The following is a 20,076-nucleotide window of genomic DNA, read 5'->3' on the forward strand; positions in this document are numbered from 1 at the left end:
GGAGACAAGGAATATAAGTTGGGTCTCTATGCCGACGATATATTGCTTCATCTCACCTACCCGCTCAAATCTATCCCGGCAGCTCTAAATATTATTGAAGAATATGGACAGATGGCAGGCCTGAAAATCAACACTGGGAAATCAATCCTGCTCCCGCTTGACAAGAGCAGAGATGATGAAGTGGAAAGATTCGCCCCACTAGGAATGAAAGTGAGCCTGACCACCCTGCGATACTTGGGCATCAACGTCACCCGAGATCTCGATACTTTGTACCAAGCTAACTTCCCTCCCATGTCACTAACATTGCAAAACGATATGAAAAATTGGGCCAAACTCACAATCTCATGGATGGGGCGCCTAAACGCCATTAAAATGGTAATTCTCCCTAAGATCCTATACCTGTTTCAGATGCTCCCTATAAAGATGCCTAAAGAATTCTTCACTGAAATGACGAAGTCCCTGTTAGCTTTCCTGTGGCAAGGTAAAAAACCGAGAGTCCCCAAATCCCTTCTGTATCTCAGGAAAGATGACGCGGGAGTGGGCCTCCCGAACTTGGAATCATACTACAGAGCGGCTCAGCTGCGAATATTAATCCCTCACCTGAGACAGCAGACGGACTCACATTGGATAGCTTTGGACAATTTTCATCTTCGTCCGTATACTGTTGGCGAATGGATATGGGTTGCTGGACCCCAACTGTGAAACAGTATCATAAATCACCCGATACTCGGGACCATTTGGTCAATCTGGAAACCAAATAAGGATATGAAAGGGATTACAACCTGGCCCTCTCCCCTAGGACATCTTTGGGTCCCGGGAATATGTAATGACATATCCGAACCACTAAGCTACCAGTCTTGGTATGAAGCCGGCCTAGAGCGGGCAGGCCAATTGTGGAGAAATAAGGCTTTCATAACCATACAAGAACTCGAGGAGGCACTCAATATAGGTCCTCTATCAGTTTTCCAATATTTAAAACTAAAAGGGGTGATGTCACGAGAGAAGTGGAAGGACCAGCTGCAGAGGGACCTGACGCCTTTTGAAAAAATTCTGGACACCTGGACGGGCTCCAGAGGTTTGATAAGCGCCATGTATACACCCTGATAACAACCAATACAGCCCCCTCAACCAAACTGAGGAACAAATGGGAAACAGACCTACGCAGACCCCTGCACGACGAGTTGTGGGTGCGCAGCCAAATCATCAATATCATGTCAATATAAACTTCATGCACTCAAACTCCTCCACAGGTGGCAGTATGACCCGCTCAGACTTGCTAAAATGTATCAAGGGGTCAACCCGCAATGCTGGAGTGGCTGTGGCCAACACGCGAACTATTGGCACATGTGGTGGGGCTGTAACAAGGTACAGGCTTATTGGGATGAAGTCCTCAGTTGGATAAAAGATCTAGATGATGAGAACAGAGAGAAACATCCCCTACTGGTCTTCGGCTTAATTGAGGAAGACGAAATGATCCTAAAAGCCCCTAAAATCATCTTGGGTCTACTGCTGGCTGCAAGAGCTTGCCTCACAATGGCATGGAAAAGACCATCCCTCCCCACTAAGACGGAATGGGTGAATGTCGCACGAAACATCTTCAGAATGGAGAGTTTGACCGCTGCTCTACACGGACATGGTACCTCGGTGGAAACTGAATGGGCTGACTTCCGTGCACAATATATTACATGAAAATTGGTGTGTGTAATGCCTTAGTTTGATCTCATAGACTTATCTGATGCCTGTATAAATAACATGTTGTTTTCATTTTTCTCGAACACTCGTGCCTACTGTTGCCATTCGAACTCTGTAAAGAACTTTAATATGTAACAGGAGAAATGTCCCTGTTCGCATCCGGGACGCAACTGAATGGGAGGGGGTGATTGATGTTTGTGATGTTCTCCTTTTGCTGTTACCAGTATATCACATGCCATACTCTTATATGGTTTCTTTTGTTTCCAGGTTATATGTTCTTTTTCCGCACGCATGCTTGCATAAAAGCGGTGTCTCTGTTTTACCTGTAAAAACCAATAAAACTGAAATTTAAAAAAAAACAAGGAATGGCAAAGCCAACAGTTTTGGCACGTGAATAAGTATTAGGCATTTGCCAGGCACTGCTATTAGATGCCCAGGTACTTGCACCATTTTGCACCTGCTACCACCAATGGCCAGTTAATACCACTGCGACAGTGCCAGACATGTGCTTTTGCCATGACTACACAAAAGCCCAAACTGTTGGCATTGCTACGCTTGTTTAAAATAATTTTTAGAGTGAGTGTGCCCATTTCCAAAAGACCGGCAAAAATAATTGTTCCGTCTCCAGTGTGAGCAAAAAGAGAACTACTTCTCATTTAATTTACATGAGTGGACCACTCGTACTAGAAATGCAAAATAATGTGTTTAATATTATAATATTGTTAGTGCTCTCGCACCACAAATAGGGCACTATCATGGGTGAAATTTGAGGCACCTTCAGACACACAGAATTTTGGAAATGGCTTGACCACAACTATAAAACGGTCTTATATGGATACGACGTTCATTTATCGCCTGGTTTTTTTTCACAGAACTTTTTGCCAAAGAAACATTGAAAAATATGGGGGGGGGCATATAAGGGGTAGGGTGTGGTGGTGTATAGGAAATAAATAATAGGGGATGGGAGATTGGGGTGGGGGGCAACCAAAATAAAATAAAATGCAATGTTTTTTTGGGCAAAAAATTTTCAGGAAAAAAAGGCGCAGAAAAAAAACTAGGGATGAATGAACATAGAACCCTTATATTTATTTTTTATTTTATTTTGCATTTTTAAAGCGCTCACACAGTCCAGGGGCATCGAGGCGCTGTTACAGGAATATGTATCTTAGTTGCGTATTTATAACGTGCTAAATAGCCAGAGGTTGCAAAGTGCTGACCCGTGGATCGAACCTGTGTTGCTTCGTGTCATTTTGTTTCCAAAGCTAGCACGTTGCCGCTGAGCTATCCGCCCGGGAATATCTACCACTTGTAATGCTAAAGATGGTTTATTTATATAGAGATTTCACCAAAGCACTTTGCATAGTACATATTTAGATATAATATCATCCAATCCAAGTTGGTATTTATTTATCACCCTCAGAAGGATATAAAGCTAAGTTGGCCTTGCCAGGATTTGAACCTGCGACCTGCAGCTAACACACAGATCGCAGCAGTGAGCGCTTACCCCGCTGGACTAGCTTACCAGCAATTGTAAAGCAGGTCAGGTATGGCAGACCTGCTTTTTGGTCTGCATGCACACATTGCATGCATGTGTATATGGGATTTATAAAGCACAAACCTAGCTGGGAAACAATGCAGCACTGTACTCATGGGACACACCCAAGGGGGTTAGGGGTAGAGTGTGGGGGTAGCACAGAGGTAGCTGCGATAGGTACAGGGAGTAGGGTAGGGAGTGCTCTAGAGGAGAAGCAGGGTTGAGTGGGGAGATGAGTGATTGAATTAATGTTCTTTGATGGGTAGGAGCTTCTGGTCCTTGATGGAGGGGGCACTCTTGTATTCAATGGTAAATCTTTACAAAGACAGGTTCTTTGGAAATAGCGTTTTCCTACTTTTGTTAAACCTGTGTTTTTTTAATTTTTTTGTAATTTAATTTTCGGTGGATACGCTCATTTCTTTTATGCAGCCACATCTGAAGCCAAATCAGAAGACTCCAACGGGCTGAGGAATCCAACTGGTTTTATTTTTTGTGAGAGGTCAGCAAGTTACTCAAGGTATTTCTGTCAGCAAGAGTGAATTTCATAGTATTTTGCAATGCCTGGCACAGGATACCACCAACTGCACTTTCATTAAAATGTGGGACATTAATACACTTTCTGGAAAAGCCCGTCTTAGGCTCTGCACTTAACTATTATAGGAGTGCAGAGAAGCTTGTGCAATGTTTTGGAGCAGTCTTTTGGGAAACTGCTAGACAGCAAGTTTTGTTAAGTAGGAGTGTCACTGTACCAGTGCACTCTTGATATCAATGACTCGCCTCAGAGGTGGAGCAACTGGACGATACACGATCCATTCACATGGTTCCTCACATGCATCCTGCCACGTTTTCCCCAAGCTTGATCTATGGTCCCCAGCATTTTGGTCTTTGTTCCTGGGCTCTTGCCCTTCCATAGACCTGGGCATAAATATTGATGCGCTCTTAAATTTATTTCCCCACATGAACCAGTTAGCATAGTGAAAATCTATTTATTTCCATCTCTGTTCATTATGCAGAGACCTGCCCTACTCTTTTTCTTCCAAAATTATGATAATCAGCAGTTTAATTTCCAACTGACTTGATTATTGTAACCTTCTCTTCCTCGAGGCTCTCAATAATATCCTTTTCTCAGCTCTTGGTAATTCATAATTCCGTGTCCAGACTATTGTGGGACTAAAGATGTTGCACCTGGGCTTTCTGTTGCCAACAGGTTACATTATGGCTTGTTTTCAATGCTCATCACTTTCGCTGTCCAATGTATCTAACACCGAAAATAGTCCATTATCAACATACACAGGCATTTCCGTCACCATACGCAAGCTTCCACGCTGTGTACAAGACCCTCCCCACGCCCACGTCAGTGGGCAACCATTTTCAGTCCTATCAACAATGCTTTGGAATTCTTTCCAAAGCTCCATCAGCAGTTTTTACAAATTCTCTTTTTAGGAAAACCTTGAAGACCTGGCTTTTCTCTCTATGAATTGATGACCTTCTAAACTCCAGCAGGAAACCCTTGCCAATGCTTTTCCCTGCAGTGCAAGCGTAACCACAATGTTCAAAACCTCAACTTGGTCACCATTTGTGTATGGCAAGATTGGGTGCCTTGAATTGCTCCTTGGTAATTGTGTTACTGACAGGCAGGACGACAAACACAATCCTAGGCTGCTGGGAAGATCTAGGGCAGCAGCCCGTGATGCAATCCATGGATACAAGCAGACATTGTGGAACTGCATCGCGTTGCATGACAAGACATCGGCTGAAAGTAGCTTCCAGTGAAGGTGTGCTCACATGTTGCTCCTGGCCAGTGCAGTCGGGCCTACAATGCCAGAAACGCATTCTTCATGCTGGTTCAACACTCGCGCCCACCGCATTCTTCATGCTGGTTCAACACTCGCGCCCATGTGCCGGAGTGGATTCAGTCCTTACTTGGGCCACCCAGAGACACCCTTCCATCCCATTACATTGTTTAGCAAGATAAAATGGTCTGCAGGATCCTACGCTGCTGAATGTTCAAGGAGAATGAGGCCCGCCCTCATTCACAGGAGGCCTTCCCGCTCTCCCTCTGCCTCCCTTTGTTGAGGGTTGCCTTAAACATGTAAGTGTTATTTCGGGCTGGCGGAAGAACGAGGCATTTGCTGAATTCAGCGGCGCGTGAACGCTTTGATTCTGTTTTCCAGCTGTATAATTGCTTCCACTGAAATGAAAGATGTGCGCATGAAGAGGGGTAAGGCAAGGATGCGGAGTTGCTCTCCATTTCTTCTCGGAATTATTTTAATTCTGCAGTAAGAGTAATTGTTTTAGGGCTTCAGAATGCGTAAGTTCACAGCAGAGGTGGGGGTTGAGAGACTCATAGATGTGGTTAGTGGACTTCCCCTATTTGGCCCTCTCTTCAGAGCTCTATAATATTTAATGTGGTTTTGCAAGTTTTAATCATCGCCACTGGTTTTCCAGAAGCGGGCTTCCACTCTTTCATTGGCCAAATGTGGTTGGAATTATTTCTCAGCCGCTTCCTTTACGTGTTTCTTTCTTTTTAATGTAAGGGGCAATGAGGAGGACTGCACATCGGCAAGCCCACGATGCCAATAAATAAGAATCATGTAGAATGAAACTTCTTAGAATAGTTCTAATGACGACACCAGAGGGAAATACGTTGCAGGTGAGATGGCCTTGCGGCAACATCACAGTTCCTGTCTCCAATACAGTAATGGAGAGACTGCATGCCATGTGGCCAGGTCACTTCTTCATCTATACAAATGAGATGCGTGCTGGGGCTCAATGGTTACTATTTGATTATGTGCAGTTATGCCATATAAGCCACATAAGCACCATAAACTATCCAACATATAAGCCATATAAATCACATATCACCATATACTATCCAACATATAAGCCATATAAACGCCATATCATATCCAACATATAAGCCATATAAGCACCATCTAATATCCAACATATAAGCCATATAAACGCCATATCATATCCAACACATAAGCCATATAAGCACCATATAATATCCAAAATATAAGGCATATAAGCACCATCTAATATCCAACATGTAAGCCACATAAACGCCATATCATATCCAACATCTAAGCCATATAAGCACCATCTAATATCCAACATGTAAGCCACATAAACGCCATATCATATCCAACATATAAGCCATATAAGCACCATCTAATATCCAACATATAAGCCATATAAACGCCATATCATATCCAACACATAAGCCATATAAGCACCATATAATATCCAACATATAAGGCATATAAGCACCATATAATATCCAACATATAAGGCATATAAGCACCATATAATATCCAACATTTAAGCCATGTAGGCATCATATTATAACCAGCATTTAAGCCATATAAGCACCATATAATTTCCAACATATAAGCCATATAAGCACCATGCAATATCCAACATATGAGCACCATTTAATATCCAACATTTGAGTGGGAGAAACATGTTCATTAATATGGCATGAATGAACCACAGACATTGAAAGAATTTAAATTTGTGATATGCAGGAAAGATGTTTGGAGCTTTATGGAGTCTGAGGATTATGAAGGCATATGAGAAATATGAAAAATAAAGTTGTAACCTCTGTTAATTTCGTTGTAAATTAAGCTGTTGAATGAAATAGTTTGGAGCACGCACGTGAACACGAGTGCTGAAGGAACCGGAAGTGTGCCTTCCTGAGATTGAAGCACTGCTTAGAGCAGCGTGCGAGCACCAACAATGAGTCTTTCTGAGTGCAGAGTTGAGTGTTCACATACGATATGGAAGACCCGACTCAGCCTCTGTGCCACATACAGCTGTGGCCAGAACAAGAGAAGGTGAGAGAGCCACAGCCTTCCAGGTGCCAGGAGGGGTGGCAAGTGCCCACCCACACAGTCCATTCGTGTGCTCAGTGTGGGAATTAAAAGAGAATTTTACTAAATTCTCCAATATAGCATCATTTGCATGCAATACGTTAATGCAGGTGGATGTGATGCCATTTTGTTGATAAAAATCGTGTTCTGATGTCAGAATGTGTTTTTTTAGTTTTGGCTGAAAAGTGGCAAAGCCAATTTCGCTAAAGTATTCATGTGTGTATGAACCTTCGGAATGAAGTAAGATACATTGGGCCTCATTACGAGGAAGGCGGTCACGGAATGAACGGTGCCGGTAAGGGACCGGCACGTTCATTCCGGGCCACCCTATCACGAGGTCTGCAGCGGGTCCCGCTAAGGACTTCTGGTCAGACCAGGCGTCCTTAGCGGGACCCGCTAGCAGAGCAGGATGCTAACAACGGGCCCGTCATTAACGGACCCGTCGTTAGCATCATCCCCATTCCCATTGAGCCTTATGGGGGCTCAAATGGGAATGGGGATGTACCGGGTCCTGAGAATGGGAATTACTGGGCCTGCCAAAGTCGGCATGGCCCGGTAATTCCCTATTTCCGGAACCCGGACCTGGTACCCGGTTTGGGGGTAGCCATGCCGCTAAAAGCGGCATGGCTACCTCCAAACTCGTAATGAGGCCCATTGTAATTCAGTTCTCTTTTTCTTTCGTGGTGTGCCTACATCCAAACTTAGTGTATATATCCTAGCTTGCTGTTATTGGCTTACTGGCAGGTACGACTGCTATTTGTAGTCAAAACAATACCAGAGAGAAGAGAAAGAAGTAAAAGGGTGTTGAGAACTAGTCCTTCTCCTTCATCACAGTCCTTTGTTATAGTCCTTTTCTTCCGTCAGTCACATCGCAGTCCTTCTCTGTCAAAACAGTCCTCCTTTCTCATATTTCTTTTCCTTTGTCGTGGTCCTTTTTTATCACAATCCTGCATCAAAATTCTTTCCCAATATTACAGTCCTTTCTACACAGCCCTTCTCCCTCCTCATAATGCTACTTCTTTGTCACATTTCTTCTCCTTTGCCTTTCCTCATCATAGTCAGTCCTTCACTTTCACCACAGTCCTTCCTTCCCCTTCATCACATTCCATCCTTCTCATTCATCACATTCCTTCTTTTAGCATAGTCCTTATACACAGATCTTCATCACAGTCCTTTCTCTTCTTCCTAGTCCTTCTTCACAGCCCTTCCCATTCATCACAGTCTTTGTCCTTCATCAGTTCTTCTCCTTCATCAGTCCTTTTTGTAAGTCCTTTTTCTTTGTCAGTATTTCATCAAAGCCCTTCTCCCTCATCAGTTCTTCATCACCGTCCTTCTCCTTAATCACAATCCTTCCCTTTCACCACGCCCCTTTTTCTTTGTCAAAGTCATTCTCCTTCATCAAAGTCCTCCATTAGTCACAGTCCTTCTCCTCTGTGACAGCCCTCCTTTACTAAGTTCTGAACCACATCATATTTCTTCACCGTCATCATAGACCCTCTGCTTCGTCACAGTACTTCTCCTTCATCATAGTCCTTTGCGATAGCCTTTCACCTTTTCCATAGTCCTGTGTCACAGCCCTTTCCTTTTGTCAGTGTGTCACAGCCGTTTATCACAATTCTCCCTCTTTGTCACAATCCTTTTCCTTTGACTGTCCTTCTACATCATTTTCCTCTGCCACAGTCCTTTTCCTTCTTCGGTCATTGGTGAGAGCCCTTCTCACCACAGTCCTTCTCTGCCATCCCAGTCCTTCTCATTTGTCAAAGTCTTCATCACAGTCCTTTTTACTTCGCCTTTGGCCTTCTCCATTCCCATAGTCCTTCTCCTTTAACTCAGTCCTTGTCCTCCATTAGTCCTTCTCCTGGTACGACGTCCTTTCATCGCGGGATGTTTTTTCAGGGTTTTTTTAACCGTGATTTTTTTTTCGAAAAAAACCATCTAATTTTTTAGAAAATAGGGAGGTTGGAGGGGGAACCCCCCAAAATAATAAAAACAAATGTGTTTTTTTTCATAAAAGAAATCGCGGTAAAAAACCCTGCGAAAAACATCCCGCGTTGAAATGACATGGAACCCTTCTCCCATATCACAGTACTTTTTCATCACACTCCTCATCCTTCCTAAGTCCTTCATCAAAGTATTTCTCCTTTGCCACTCTCCTCTCCTTAATCATAATCTTCCTTTATCACAGTCTCTGCTCATGGCATTCCTTCTTCAACAGTACAGCTTTGTCAAAGTACCTCTTCATCAAAGTCTATTTCTTTGGTCAGAATTCTTCATCACAGTTCTTTTCTGTTTTCAGTTTGTGTCCTGCATTACAGTCCATTGTCTTCATTGCAGTCTCTCCTTCATCAGTCTTTAGTTACAGTCCTTCTCCTTCATTTGGATTTAGATGTATTTGCATTTATTGTGCGCTTTCGCCAAAGCCCTTTACAATCGTAATAAAGGACGGTAGAAAGTAAAATAAATGGTCGCAGTTTAGCTCAAAGAGAATGACAATAGGTAATGAGCCTTAAGGCGGTAGTGGAAGATCTGAAAGGAGGGAGAACCGCGGATGTCAGGGCAAAGTTTAGGAGCTAGAAGGGAAAAACCCAAAACTGCGATAGAGCACAGGGGGGCTCAGAGAAGGGAGGAGGTGGAGATGTTGGGAACAAAGAGAGCGAGAAGGAATGAAGAGAGATATGGGAAGAGAGGTAAGGGGGAGCAAGTCCATGATAACATTTCAAAACCACAATCTATACAATAAGATATACCCATGCGAAGCAATAAACATTAGACATTCCACATCCTTTTCTCACAGCTCACCCTATCTCTGGCAGTAGAGAAGACCCTTCTTTCTTGTTGGGCCACAGTGACACAGTAGTCACTACTTCAGTCGCCCTCTCATCCTTAGTGGATACTCAGTAATACACAACCTCTTCATACATTTTAATATTGTTTAACCTAAAGAGGGATAGGAGCCCCTTGCGTCTCTGTCAGCAATAACATGGGTATAGGTGTAAGAAGTGCACAATGGTCACTGTGGTCTCATTATCACATTCACAGAGTCCGGCCTCAGGCATGTTGCCCAATTTAGCAAAGAGCTTAGACAGAGGCGTCCTAATCTACGCTGCATCTAGAGACTCCTGGCCTGCTGTTGTATACTTAGGACCACATAAGCCTTCATTCCCCAGCAGCGTTCTAAGGGAGAAGGATCTCTCGGGAGCGGGGTGCCACTACGTTTATTTTTTACTGTTTACAATTCCACTACTTCTTACAACCATTTTTACCATTCCTCTTCATTTTACCACCCCAGAGCAGTTGCAGCTAAATTGAAAGCTGTTTCACAATACCTTCAGAAAGCCCGAAAGACATTTGGAGGAACACCATCTAGCTTCATCTTAACTGTCGAAAGCTGGGGGAGGTTCAGATAACACTAAGGAATTATCTGTCGCAACAACCCGTCTCCCCCTGATTTCTGGAAAACTTGTCACGTCGTTATCCCAGGTTAGATGCTAAGATGCTACAGTTAAGAAAGGTCCACACCATTTCCACAGGATTTTATTTTAACATTAGGCGGGTGCCTGGGATTTGCCCCTTCATGCCGCTGGATGAGAGTGCAGCTATAGGTGGACCATTAGCGACTAGTCTCTTGTACAACTGTAATGCAAACTGTGAGATGCTTCATGACCACAGACCATTCATCCCTTGGAATCTCAGAGGAGATAAAAGATTTACAGTCTTGGGATCCAGGCTTGCAATAAATGACCACATTCTATTCATGACGACACACATTATTCTAGTGACAGACTCCGGTTGAAGCAGCTGCTGTAGAGGCAATTCATTGTACAAAGACAGATATAAATATTACGACTAACTGACCAACTGAGAGAAATTAACGGAAAACAATACAGAGGACCTCCTTCTTTCGCCAGGTCCACGTGTTGTTAACCTGGCCCATCCACAACCCTTTGAAACACGCCTTGCACCTTGCTTTGTCCTGTCTGGTATCCGTAGAAATAACCGAATGCAAAAATAACGAAGGAGAAATTGCAGAGTTTTTGGGTCGAATGTATTCGAAATGTGTGTACTTTTTAATTACAAAATAGGTGGGGTGGGATAAGGGTATAGGTTAAGGCTTGAAGGTTTAGGGGTGGTGCCGAGGGTCTCCACATGCATGATTAAAAGAAAAGAAAGTGCAAAAAAGCAAAAGTAATTTTCATTTTCTGACCGAAAGAATTGTGGTCATTTCCTATTCGTTATTTATATTCAGCTATTTCATGGTCAACCGTCCCATCTACCCCGTCCACTGCCGGAGCCACAGTTCCAATACTTTTTTTGGCACGCATCTACAACTGACCCCCATGTTTCAAATACCTGGACAGTATGGCTCTTTTGTCTGGGTTACCTAACAACGCTTCCCCACTCACTTCCCAGAATCTTTCAGTCACATCCCTAGTAATCACAGTTGGAGACTTGGACAGGTTTTAAAAGGCAAGTGCATGTAGAGTTTTCTTCCTCATGGTCAACCACTGGATCTTCAGACAAACACTGAAACGTAAATTATCATTCAATGTGGCTCGTTGTACTCTGACCTCGAGTTTTCCTTACAGCAAAATTGAGTGTTCAATTGGTAAGAGGGTGATATGATCAATGACAGGTTACACCGTTGTCTCTGGTTCAAGTTCCCTTAGACAATGAAAACATGCTTTCAGGAAGGAATTTTCAGCTACAGGCAGAGCGGCACATGGTACACATCCACAGGCTTCTGCAGCATATATAGATGCACGGACAGACTTCTGTTGACATCAAGGGCCTGTGCACAGGAATTGCCACCAAACTTTCTATTGAGCCTCAGTACACCAATGGCACATAGGCCCAGTTTATTTTCATACCTTTTCATCTCTGCCCCCAAAGATGTGGACACAATTCACTGATTCACAGGCAAGGTTTCAGCACTCTGAGGCTGGTGAATTCCACAGTATAAAAACCCTTTAAAATAACAAATGCAGTCTTTAAGGAGGTTGTTTCAGCACAAGAAAGCAGCATTCTGGTACTTTGGTACATTGTGTACTTTTATTGTCCATCTCCCTTAGACATACTGCATTCAGAATTTCATTTTTTTGTAGCCTTCTGTTGCACTATTTCCATTCTTACTGACACCACACTCCTCAATTAGAGGAAGCAAAAGAGAGAAAAAGAGATGCCTAGATATGAAAGCAGAAGATGGAAAGTCTTCAAAGAAGGCTACATGGAAATAGTAGAGGCACTCCATGGTGATAATGTTGCAAGCGTCGGATATGGCCTGAATGGAGAACCAGACTAGGCTATGTTCTGTAAGGCTGGGTATCTGTGAGGGGTGTGTGATGGCTCCCACCCTATTCAGCCTGTTCTGAAATGATTTAGCGGACTGGTTGGTCAGCATCTGGATGGATCAGGATCCATTCCAGCTATTTGAGGATTATTCTGTACTGCTCACTCACCAGGAATTAGCAATCCATAAAATACTGGGCACCTTTTTCTAAGTACTGCATTCTCCAGAGACTGTTTTTTAAGGAGACACAAGCAAGGCATAAATGCCCCAGATGAAGGTTTTGTGTAAATGGTAGCTGTTTGAAGGTAGTCAAATTCAGTAGTTGTAAAATCAGACCATGGTCTGTGGAGGGAGATTACATTGGGAAAGAAAGGAGGGGGAGAAGGTTAACATTGGGAAGAATGGGTGATGAGAAAAACAGAACGGTTCACAAAAAGTGGGGTTATAAGTTAAAGGCGGAGTCATCATGGTAGCAGAGATGTGTGTAAGGTTGTCAGTGATTGTGAAGAAATGGGTAAAAACATTAGAAGATATAGGGAGAGGGGTGATCATAAAGATGACCGCTCCTTCTGGCAGTTAGTAATATAAAAATGTGGTATGATAGTTTTTTTATGGTGTTGATGAGAGAATGTAATGGCCTTCAGAAGTGTTCAAGAGTTCACATGATTTGTGGGGCTATTTGGACCAGTTGGAAACGTTAAGACTCTCTCCACTGAAGATAGTGTGGCATTTGGTGGTAAACAGTCCACTGACTGGTATGCAGTCTTTATAACAAATCTTTTATGAAGACATGCTTTTAAACCAAAGCTTTTTTATAATGAAAATACATAATGAGAATATATGTGTGAGTGGGGTAAAGTGTTAAATCTTTTCAGAAAACAGTTGGGTGGGTTTTTAGGGGTGGGAAACGGGGGTTTGAACCCCACCCCAAAAAAATAAATAATTTGTCATGTTTATTTTTCGTTATAAAAGTGGCAGTATATGTGCATTCGGCATACAAGGGAACGTTATAAAGACATGTAACCTTCCGACTGAGTAGTTAGAGCACAGAGTAGGCACTATATTGAACATAAGTGGGAGGTTAAGAAAAGGGAAGATCTGACACTTAGGCTCCCCCATCCTGACCCAAACTCTGACATAAGAGAGAGGGAATGAACAAAGATCAGAATGAGACACCTCAGTTAGTTTGGACATTCTTGCGGTTCCGGTTTCATTGTCTAAGATACCGCAGACACTCAATTTAAGGTTCACGCTTACAGGCAAAATGTCCAGGATTTGAGGTGGCAATGGATTATGGTCAAGGTCATCATTACAACTCAGGACTTGTTCATGATACCCATTAGAAGTGTAAAGAAGTGATAGATAGTGATGTGCTGTGGGCAAGTCATCCCATGCTACCTTATAAATCAAATGATAAGAGCAAAGTAGACAATGACTGTTAGTAGAGAAACAAACAGGATCTGTCTGTAGTATTCCAACATTTTGCAAATTGGGGCTTCACTTGGCGGAGGGTTCGAGGTATGCATAGAACATACACTCTGTTATTTAGTTTGAAGCTTAAAGGCAAGGACTGAGTAGACCAGCTACTTCTGTTGCCACAGAGGTGGGTGGTAAAGCATGGATGTTGCTCAAATGTTTCTCACCTGGAAATGGCCATATGACATTCCGTACATCAGTTGTAACTAGCATGGGTAACCTAAATTGCTGCCCTTTTTTGCATGGACATGACTAATAATCTGGTGTTAGCTCACAGCACAGCATCATATTCTTAACTGTGCACAAAATAGTAATCAGTACACTCCTTCCTATGCATAGGTTATGTTATGTTATGTTATGTAATTGTGATGTATACAGCACAGCACTGCCACGTTCATGATCTCCAGGTCCCATTTATCATGCATTTCTGTATTGTAGCTCGAGTGGAACACTTCTACTTTTTGGCCCTGTAGTAAATGGATTGTTAGAGTGTACACTGTTCTGTTGCACATTGTCTACAGATGGGTAACTGGGACTTCAGTTGGGTTGGAACATAGATGAGGCCATGTTGGATGGTACAGGGATCAAAAACATTGTATGGGCCTTCATAGCAGGCTTTGGGAAGTGCTGTCGTTGTGTCTCAGCTGCTGATCTGAAATGTTAGAGGTATTGAATCAGCCACCCAAGGCTAACATCTCACCTAATAATTTCAACGTGGTAATCGGCACGTCTACTTGCAGGTTCATGCCAATAAATGTAAAATGTAGGGAATCACTGCAAAAGCCAAAATGATTGGCTTTGGCAATTATGATGTACTAGTACTCGGATTAGCACTGCCCCCACTCCGTGTGCTGCTCTTCCTCCTCTGAGTCTACCATCTTCCCGCTCTTGCACCGCTTGACATTCACCTTGACATCTGCCTCACTGTTCCTGGGGCCCTTCTCAGCTCTCCTGGCTCCACTAATGGACTGCTCTCCTCACTGACACACAGTGCAGCCCACGTCTCCACTCAGAGTTGGGCCCACTTGCCACCAGCCACCTCTGCGGATTACTAACCGGGAAACAAACCCAGTACCTTAGGTTTTGTTGTTTAAAGAAGCACATTAATGTGAGTAGATACTGTATATAGGTATATTTCAAATAGCTATTCCTGAGCCCTTTTCAGTGGCATTGCAATATGCTCTAGAACTACCACTATCTGATGAAGATCCACTAATGAGAAGGTCACAGACAGATCGAACAGTGGATTGACCTGCCCAGGCAGCAGCTCAGCATCATTCTCCTCAGCCCACAGACCCCCACTGAGGGAAAGGTTCTTTCTCCACTGATCTTGCACAGCTCTAGTCTAAAACTGCATCAGATTCCATTAGAAAGGGGACCGCTGAGGACAATTGGCTGATAGGCAACCATTTGGAGATGGGCATTAACTATGGGAATACAACGTTAGTTTCAAGAGAAGCACATTAAAAAACAAAATGAGGGCATTTTTAAATGAATGCTAATTGCACCAACTTAAGTGCTTTTTGGGTTCCATGCATGCACTTTTCCCCTTTTACAAAACGAGGTTCAAAAGGAAAGTGTAAATACAGGCAAAATCAAATGTACTCTTTACTTTCACGCTCTGTGTTTATAAACTATATAAATGTTGCTTGCAAATTCTGCTTTTCAGGCAACATGCATGATTGATTCCTATAGAATCCAGTTGATATTAGCAGGTGCTAAACGCAGGTGAATTCCACCGGACTCTATGCACATACAAGCTGCCTTCAAACCATGTGTTCTTTGTAGATGTACCAGGAATGGATGGAGAAAACAAATGATTTCAGCTTTGTGGCCCTACTCTGCCCTCAAACAGAAGAACAATCATCCAAAACATTAATGCAAAGCATAGACCGCTTTACACCGTGGTGTTATGCCCCGTTTTATGAATTTACTCCATAGATTGTTTCCCAGGCAGAGCAGGAATGAGGAAGAATCATATTTCCCCTCTTGCCCCCCACCCCCCCTTCCCCTGGCAACCACCTCGAGCTTGACAGAAAAGGCTTGCTTTACCGGGTCAATGTTATGCTCCAGGGGAATCGCATATGACTCCCAGTGGGCTGCTTGCCAGCTATCAGGACCAGCAAAGATCCTTTCCACAAGCAGTAATCATTCAAGGATAACACTATTCTTGAAAGCAGACTCACAAGAATGGGTTGGCCTAAATTAGCCATCAACATTTCAACATGTTGTGTGCATGGGGTGTGTATAGAAACACTTATACACTACTGACGAGCATAAACAAACTCAAAATGCAAAACCCCATACTCTCAAAACCAATAACCAAGACATTGCCTGTCACTATCATGTGATGGGTTCACTGACCATAGAGTCAGAGTATACCGTCCTGATGCCAAGGAGAACATCTTTTCTGAACCCAACCTTTAATTCAAAAATGATACAGCAATTTTATGTAAAGTTCTGTGCATAGGTGAGTAACATTTTCTCCTCAGCTTAACCAACATGTAGATACATGCTATACAGTCTCGTTCAGCCTGCAGGAGATGCTAATTAATCGCGAGTCGAATGCCCTATGACACATGTTGCAGAGCTGCATTCTGTGGAAATCACTTTGCCACGTAAACAGATACATTGTGTAAATCGTTCATTAATAGTACCTCTCATGCCCCAACTTGAGTCCTGGTCATTTTCATATTGGCCGAAATTGGCGGTCTAGATGAGAGGGAAGAAAAGGAAGAAAAGGAAGCTGGTTAAGCACGTATGGCAGGTTGCACAAGAGCCACAGAGAGCATCCCTGCAATTCCACTCAGGAAGCCAGATCTGTCCATTTCATAAGCTGCAACTACAACGAAATGTGACTTTGCCCACACTACCACTTAAGCTGAACAGACGACTCTGAGACGGGTCCCATTGTTAGTACAGAAGAAACAATTACAATCTCATTGTTAATAGGAATAGATGGTGCCGCTGGATATTAGGGGAAAGAGTGCAAGGCCACAACAAGCGAGTGTTTGCGTAACGGATTAAACAAGTGTAATATTATTTAAGCGTTATAAAGAGAGGGTAACTGATAGAAGAGAGGTGCAGTGGCATGGGGAGATAAACACATGCTGTGAGAAGGGATGTAGCAGGAAGGCTAAATGAAGGCTTCTTGTTGGCCAAGAAATTAAGAAAACAAACCCACCACGTACCTCCCACCCTACGTGGGTACCTGGATACCTGTGACGTGCCTCCGCGTATATGCCCACACAGGACTACATGCCACAGGATTCAGTGGTATCAAGACTCACTTGGCAGATATATCTACGTGGCTCAGATTTCACTCTAAATCACCCTGTAAAGATCACACTGTTTGCGCCCCAACCTCAAGGCTGCGAGTCACAGAATGCATTCTGTATGCCTCACTTAGGTTTAGACAGATCACAGCTCCCATAATGCAGTTGCTATACTTATCTTTGATTCCCCAGGAGGACTATGTCCAAGAACACACTCTTTCGCGCTCAATGTAGACTGCATGTCCTAAAATGCATTGCTTTGGGATTGGGGTCTAAACAAAATTACATCGTCTAGGGTCAGTGCTTTAATTGGTCCGGAGCCAGCTGGGGCTGCAGCCCGGCAGTCTCCAAAAAGTGGGGCTGAGCCGGGGCCCTGCCAGGCCCCCAGTCCCACTGCAATTTTGGCTTGACACATTATCCCGCTGTGGCCGCAGTCACAGCCATGACGGGAGGTGCACCCGCCATTAAGCGAGGTGAGCTGAATGAAGTGCCAGCCAGCCACAGAGTCGCTGTAGCTGGCTGGCACTTCTGTCAGTCACTGCAACTTCCTCTGGTGACCCATCGCGCAAGGGGTCACCTGAGGAAGTTACTGTCCCTTTGTTTCCCCAGGACGTGGAGGCGTCTTTAACCCTCGGCGAACCTGGGGATCCCATTAAATATTTCGAGTTTTATAAAAGGAGACTTGAAAAGTACTCAATTCAAGTAATCTTTTATATAGCTTTGCCGACGGACAAAGACACCTCAGGCTTTGTTCATCGTCAAAGCTTTATAAAAGATGGCTTGAAATAGGGTGGCCAACTTTACAACATGGTTTTGCGGGACACTTCAGAAGTGGTAGCCATTGAAAGAGGCCTGCAGTGCTCGCGTGTTCATATAGTGTCATTCCACCCCGCCCCCCATCAACTTTTGGGGTAAATTGGTGCCAGATGGCATTTTAACACACACAGCTCAAAAGAACTGTGGGACCATTATAGATGCAGGACCCTCATCTGTTGGAGCTGTGTCCAGGCCCTGTGTGCCAAAATAGATACAAACATCCCAATTTGCATATGTGTTGACACCAACATCGGTGACGCCAGAGAAAGGGTACTGCAAGGAGCAGCATCAGTCTGTGATACTTCGAGGCACCATGGGAAGTGGCTTTAGAATAAGTAGCCATGAGGAGGTTGAGTGGCAAATAACTTTGGGGTGTGAAAAACATGAATGACACTATTACTAGATATGAAGCAATTCCATAGTCAAACAGTGAGTGGGCATTTTTTAATGGCTTATTATAATGACATAATAATATGACATAAGCTATGAACTGAATCAGTGAGATTCCATGATTTGCCCAGGATTAGGCACTTTGGTTAGGGGGTAAAACATGTCTTTCCAGGTTGAGGTGATATCAATATTTAAGGCTTTGTTTAAAGAAATGCCTTGAAAATAATGCACAGAACATAATAAACAAGTATGTCATAGTAAACTAAACGTACAATATTTCCTCTGTCATAGAAAGAGCTTGAGCAAAATAAGTGTGGCTTTCGCTTTATGTTCCCCGTCCTGCCTGGCACCATGGAAAGTAATGTGAGACAAAACATGATCACTTGGGCTTTAAGTTTAAAGCCAGTCTTATCTCACACAGCATGCTGCATTGTGCACTCTTCCCTTTTCTCATCACTGCTATTCACTTTGTTTCTTAAGGGCCAAAGAACCTGCTAATAGTCCCCCTTCCTCCTTCTCATCAGTGCCTAATTGCCCCCAATGTAATGCAATGTATTCAGGTGCTGCACGGACCCAGACAGCAGCTGCCTGCTGCCCGAACTCCTGACATCACAGGAAGTGTGAGCCCAGAACTGAAAAGGCAAGTATGGGCAGGGATGAAGCAAATGCGGGACAGTGTCTGCAGAACACGGGACAGACCCCATCAATACGGATAAGTCCCACAAAATACGGGACGGTTGGCCATCCTAGCTTGAATTGTGCACTTTTCAAGCCATATTGAAGTACACAAAACATAGTAAGGCACGCAAACAAGTATATAAATCTAAGCATTTATATATTTATGTGCGTACCTTACTATAGTTTGTGTACATTTCAAGCCATCTTTTATAAACAGATATTTATAAAAGATGGCTTGCATAGTACACAAGCCATAGTAAGGTATGCATACAGATATATACACGCTTACATGCATGTATATACTTGTTTGATACCTTACCATGGCTTGCTATTCACAGTTCAGTCTTGACGTGACGTGCCTGGCACGCCCTCCTGCATCAACGTGAATCAAGAGTCAGCGGCGGATGCTTATTGGCACCTTTCTTCTCTTTTTGTAGTGTGTTGCTGCACATGTTTTTTTCTGCTCTGTAAGTCCATTGTTCCACTTATATCACACACCATCCCATGGTTCTGTGTTGTATAATGTCTTCCTCTTGAAAGCCTTTCAACTTCACAAGCCCGGGTGCCAGTCTACAAGTTAAGCTCTTTCTCGGTGACTCACCCAACTGATGCCTGCCTCCGCCACCCTGACTACACGAACCAGTCTGGGAAAAAGCCAAAACAAGGCTTCTCATGCTTCAAATGAGAAGCATGGAAGCGGGGCTTTGTTCATAGACGTGTCAGCAGCTAACCCATAAACGGGCCATTACTTCGGGGAAGTTTCGTTCAAACAGCAATCACAACTTGCACAGCAGCATGAGATTTGCCCGGCAGGCATGAAGGCTTCGTATTAAGGTGTGTTACAGTAGATATTTTCTCCATACATATTTGATATGTTATGATATTTTCTAGCCTATTTATATTAATGTTTTAGTAACGCCTCAACTAAAATATAAAATTGAACATTTTTCAAAAAAATGAAGAGAATAATGTAGAATGTAGAATATAGAATAATTGCAGTGTATTGCATCTTTTTTCGAAGATCGAAAAGGGACGTCGACCTGGGCATATCTG

The 20,076-nt window shown here is 43.4% G+C and overlaps 1 protein-coding gene across 11 annotated transcripts in view; it reads right to left on the minus strand.

Moving 5' to 3' along the window:
* ABLIM2 (actin binding LIM protein family member 2) overlaps nt 1–20,076 on the minus strand; it is a 1,607,463-nt gene that overhangs the window by 304,336 nt on the left and 1,283,051 nt on the right. For 10 of the 11 annotated variants that reach the window (XM_069632014.1, XM_069632022.1, XM_069632015.1 and 7 more), the window contains one exon: nt 16,400–16,576. In XM_069632014.1, the coding sequence (XP_069488115.1) occupies nt 16,415–16,576 (162 nt within the window). In that variant the 3' untranslated portion in view covers nt 16,400–16,414. Of the gene's footprint in view, nt 1–16,399; nt 16,577–20,076 lie in introns of those variants that run through there. The other variant, XM_069632024.1, reaches the window with a different exon arrangement.

The sequence above is a fragment of the Ambystoma mexicanum genome, chromosome 6q (genome assembly GCF_040938575.1).
Source record: "Ambystoma mexicanum isolate Mex_15411 chromosome 6q, UKY_AmexF1_1, whole genome shotgun sequence".
NCBI classification, from domain to species: Eukaryota; Metazoa; Chordata; class Amphibia; order Caudata; family Ambystomatidae; genus Ambystoma; species Ambystoma mexicanum.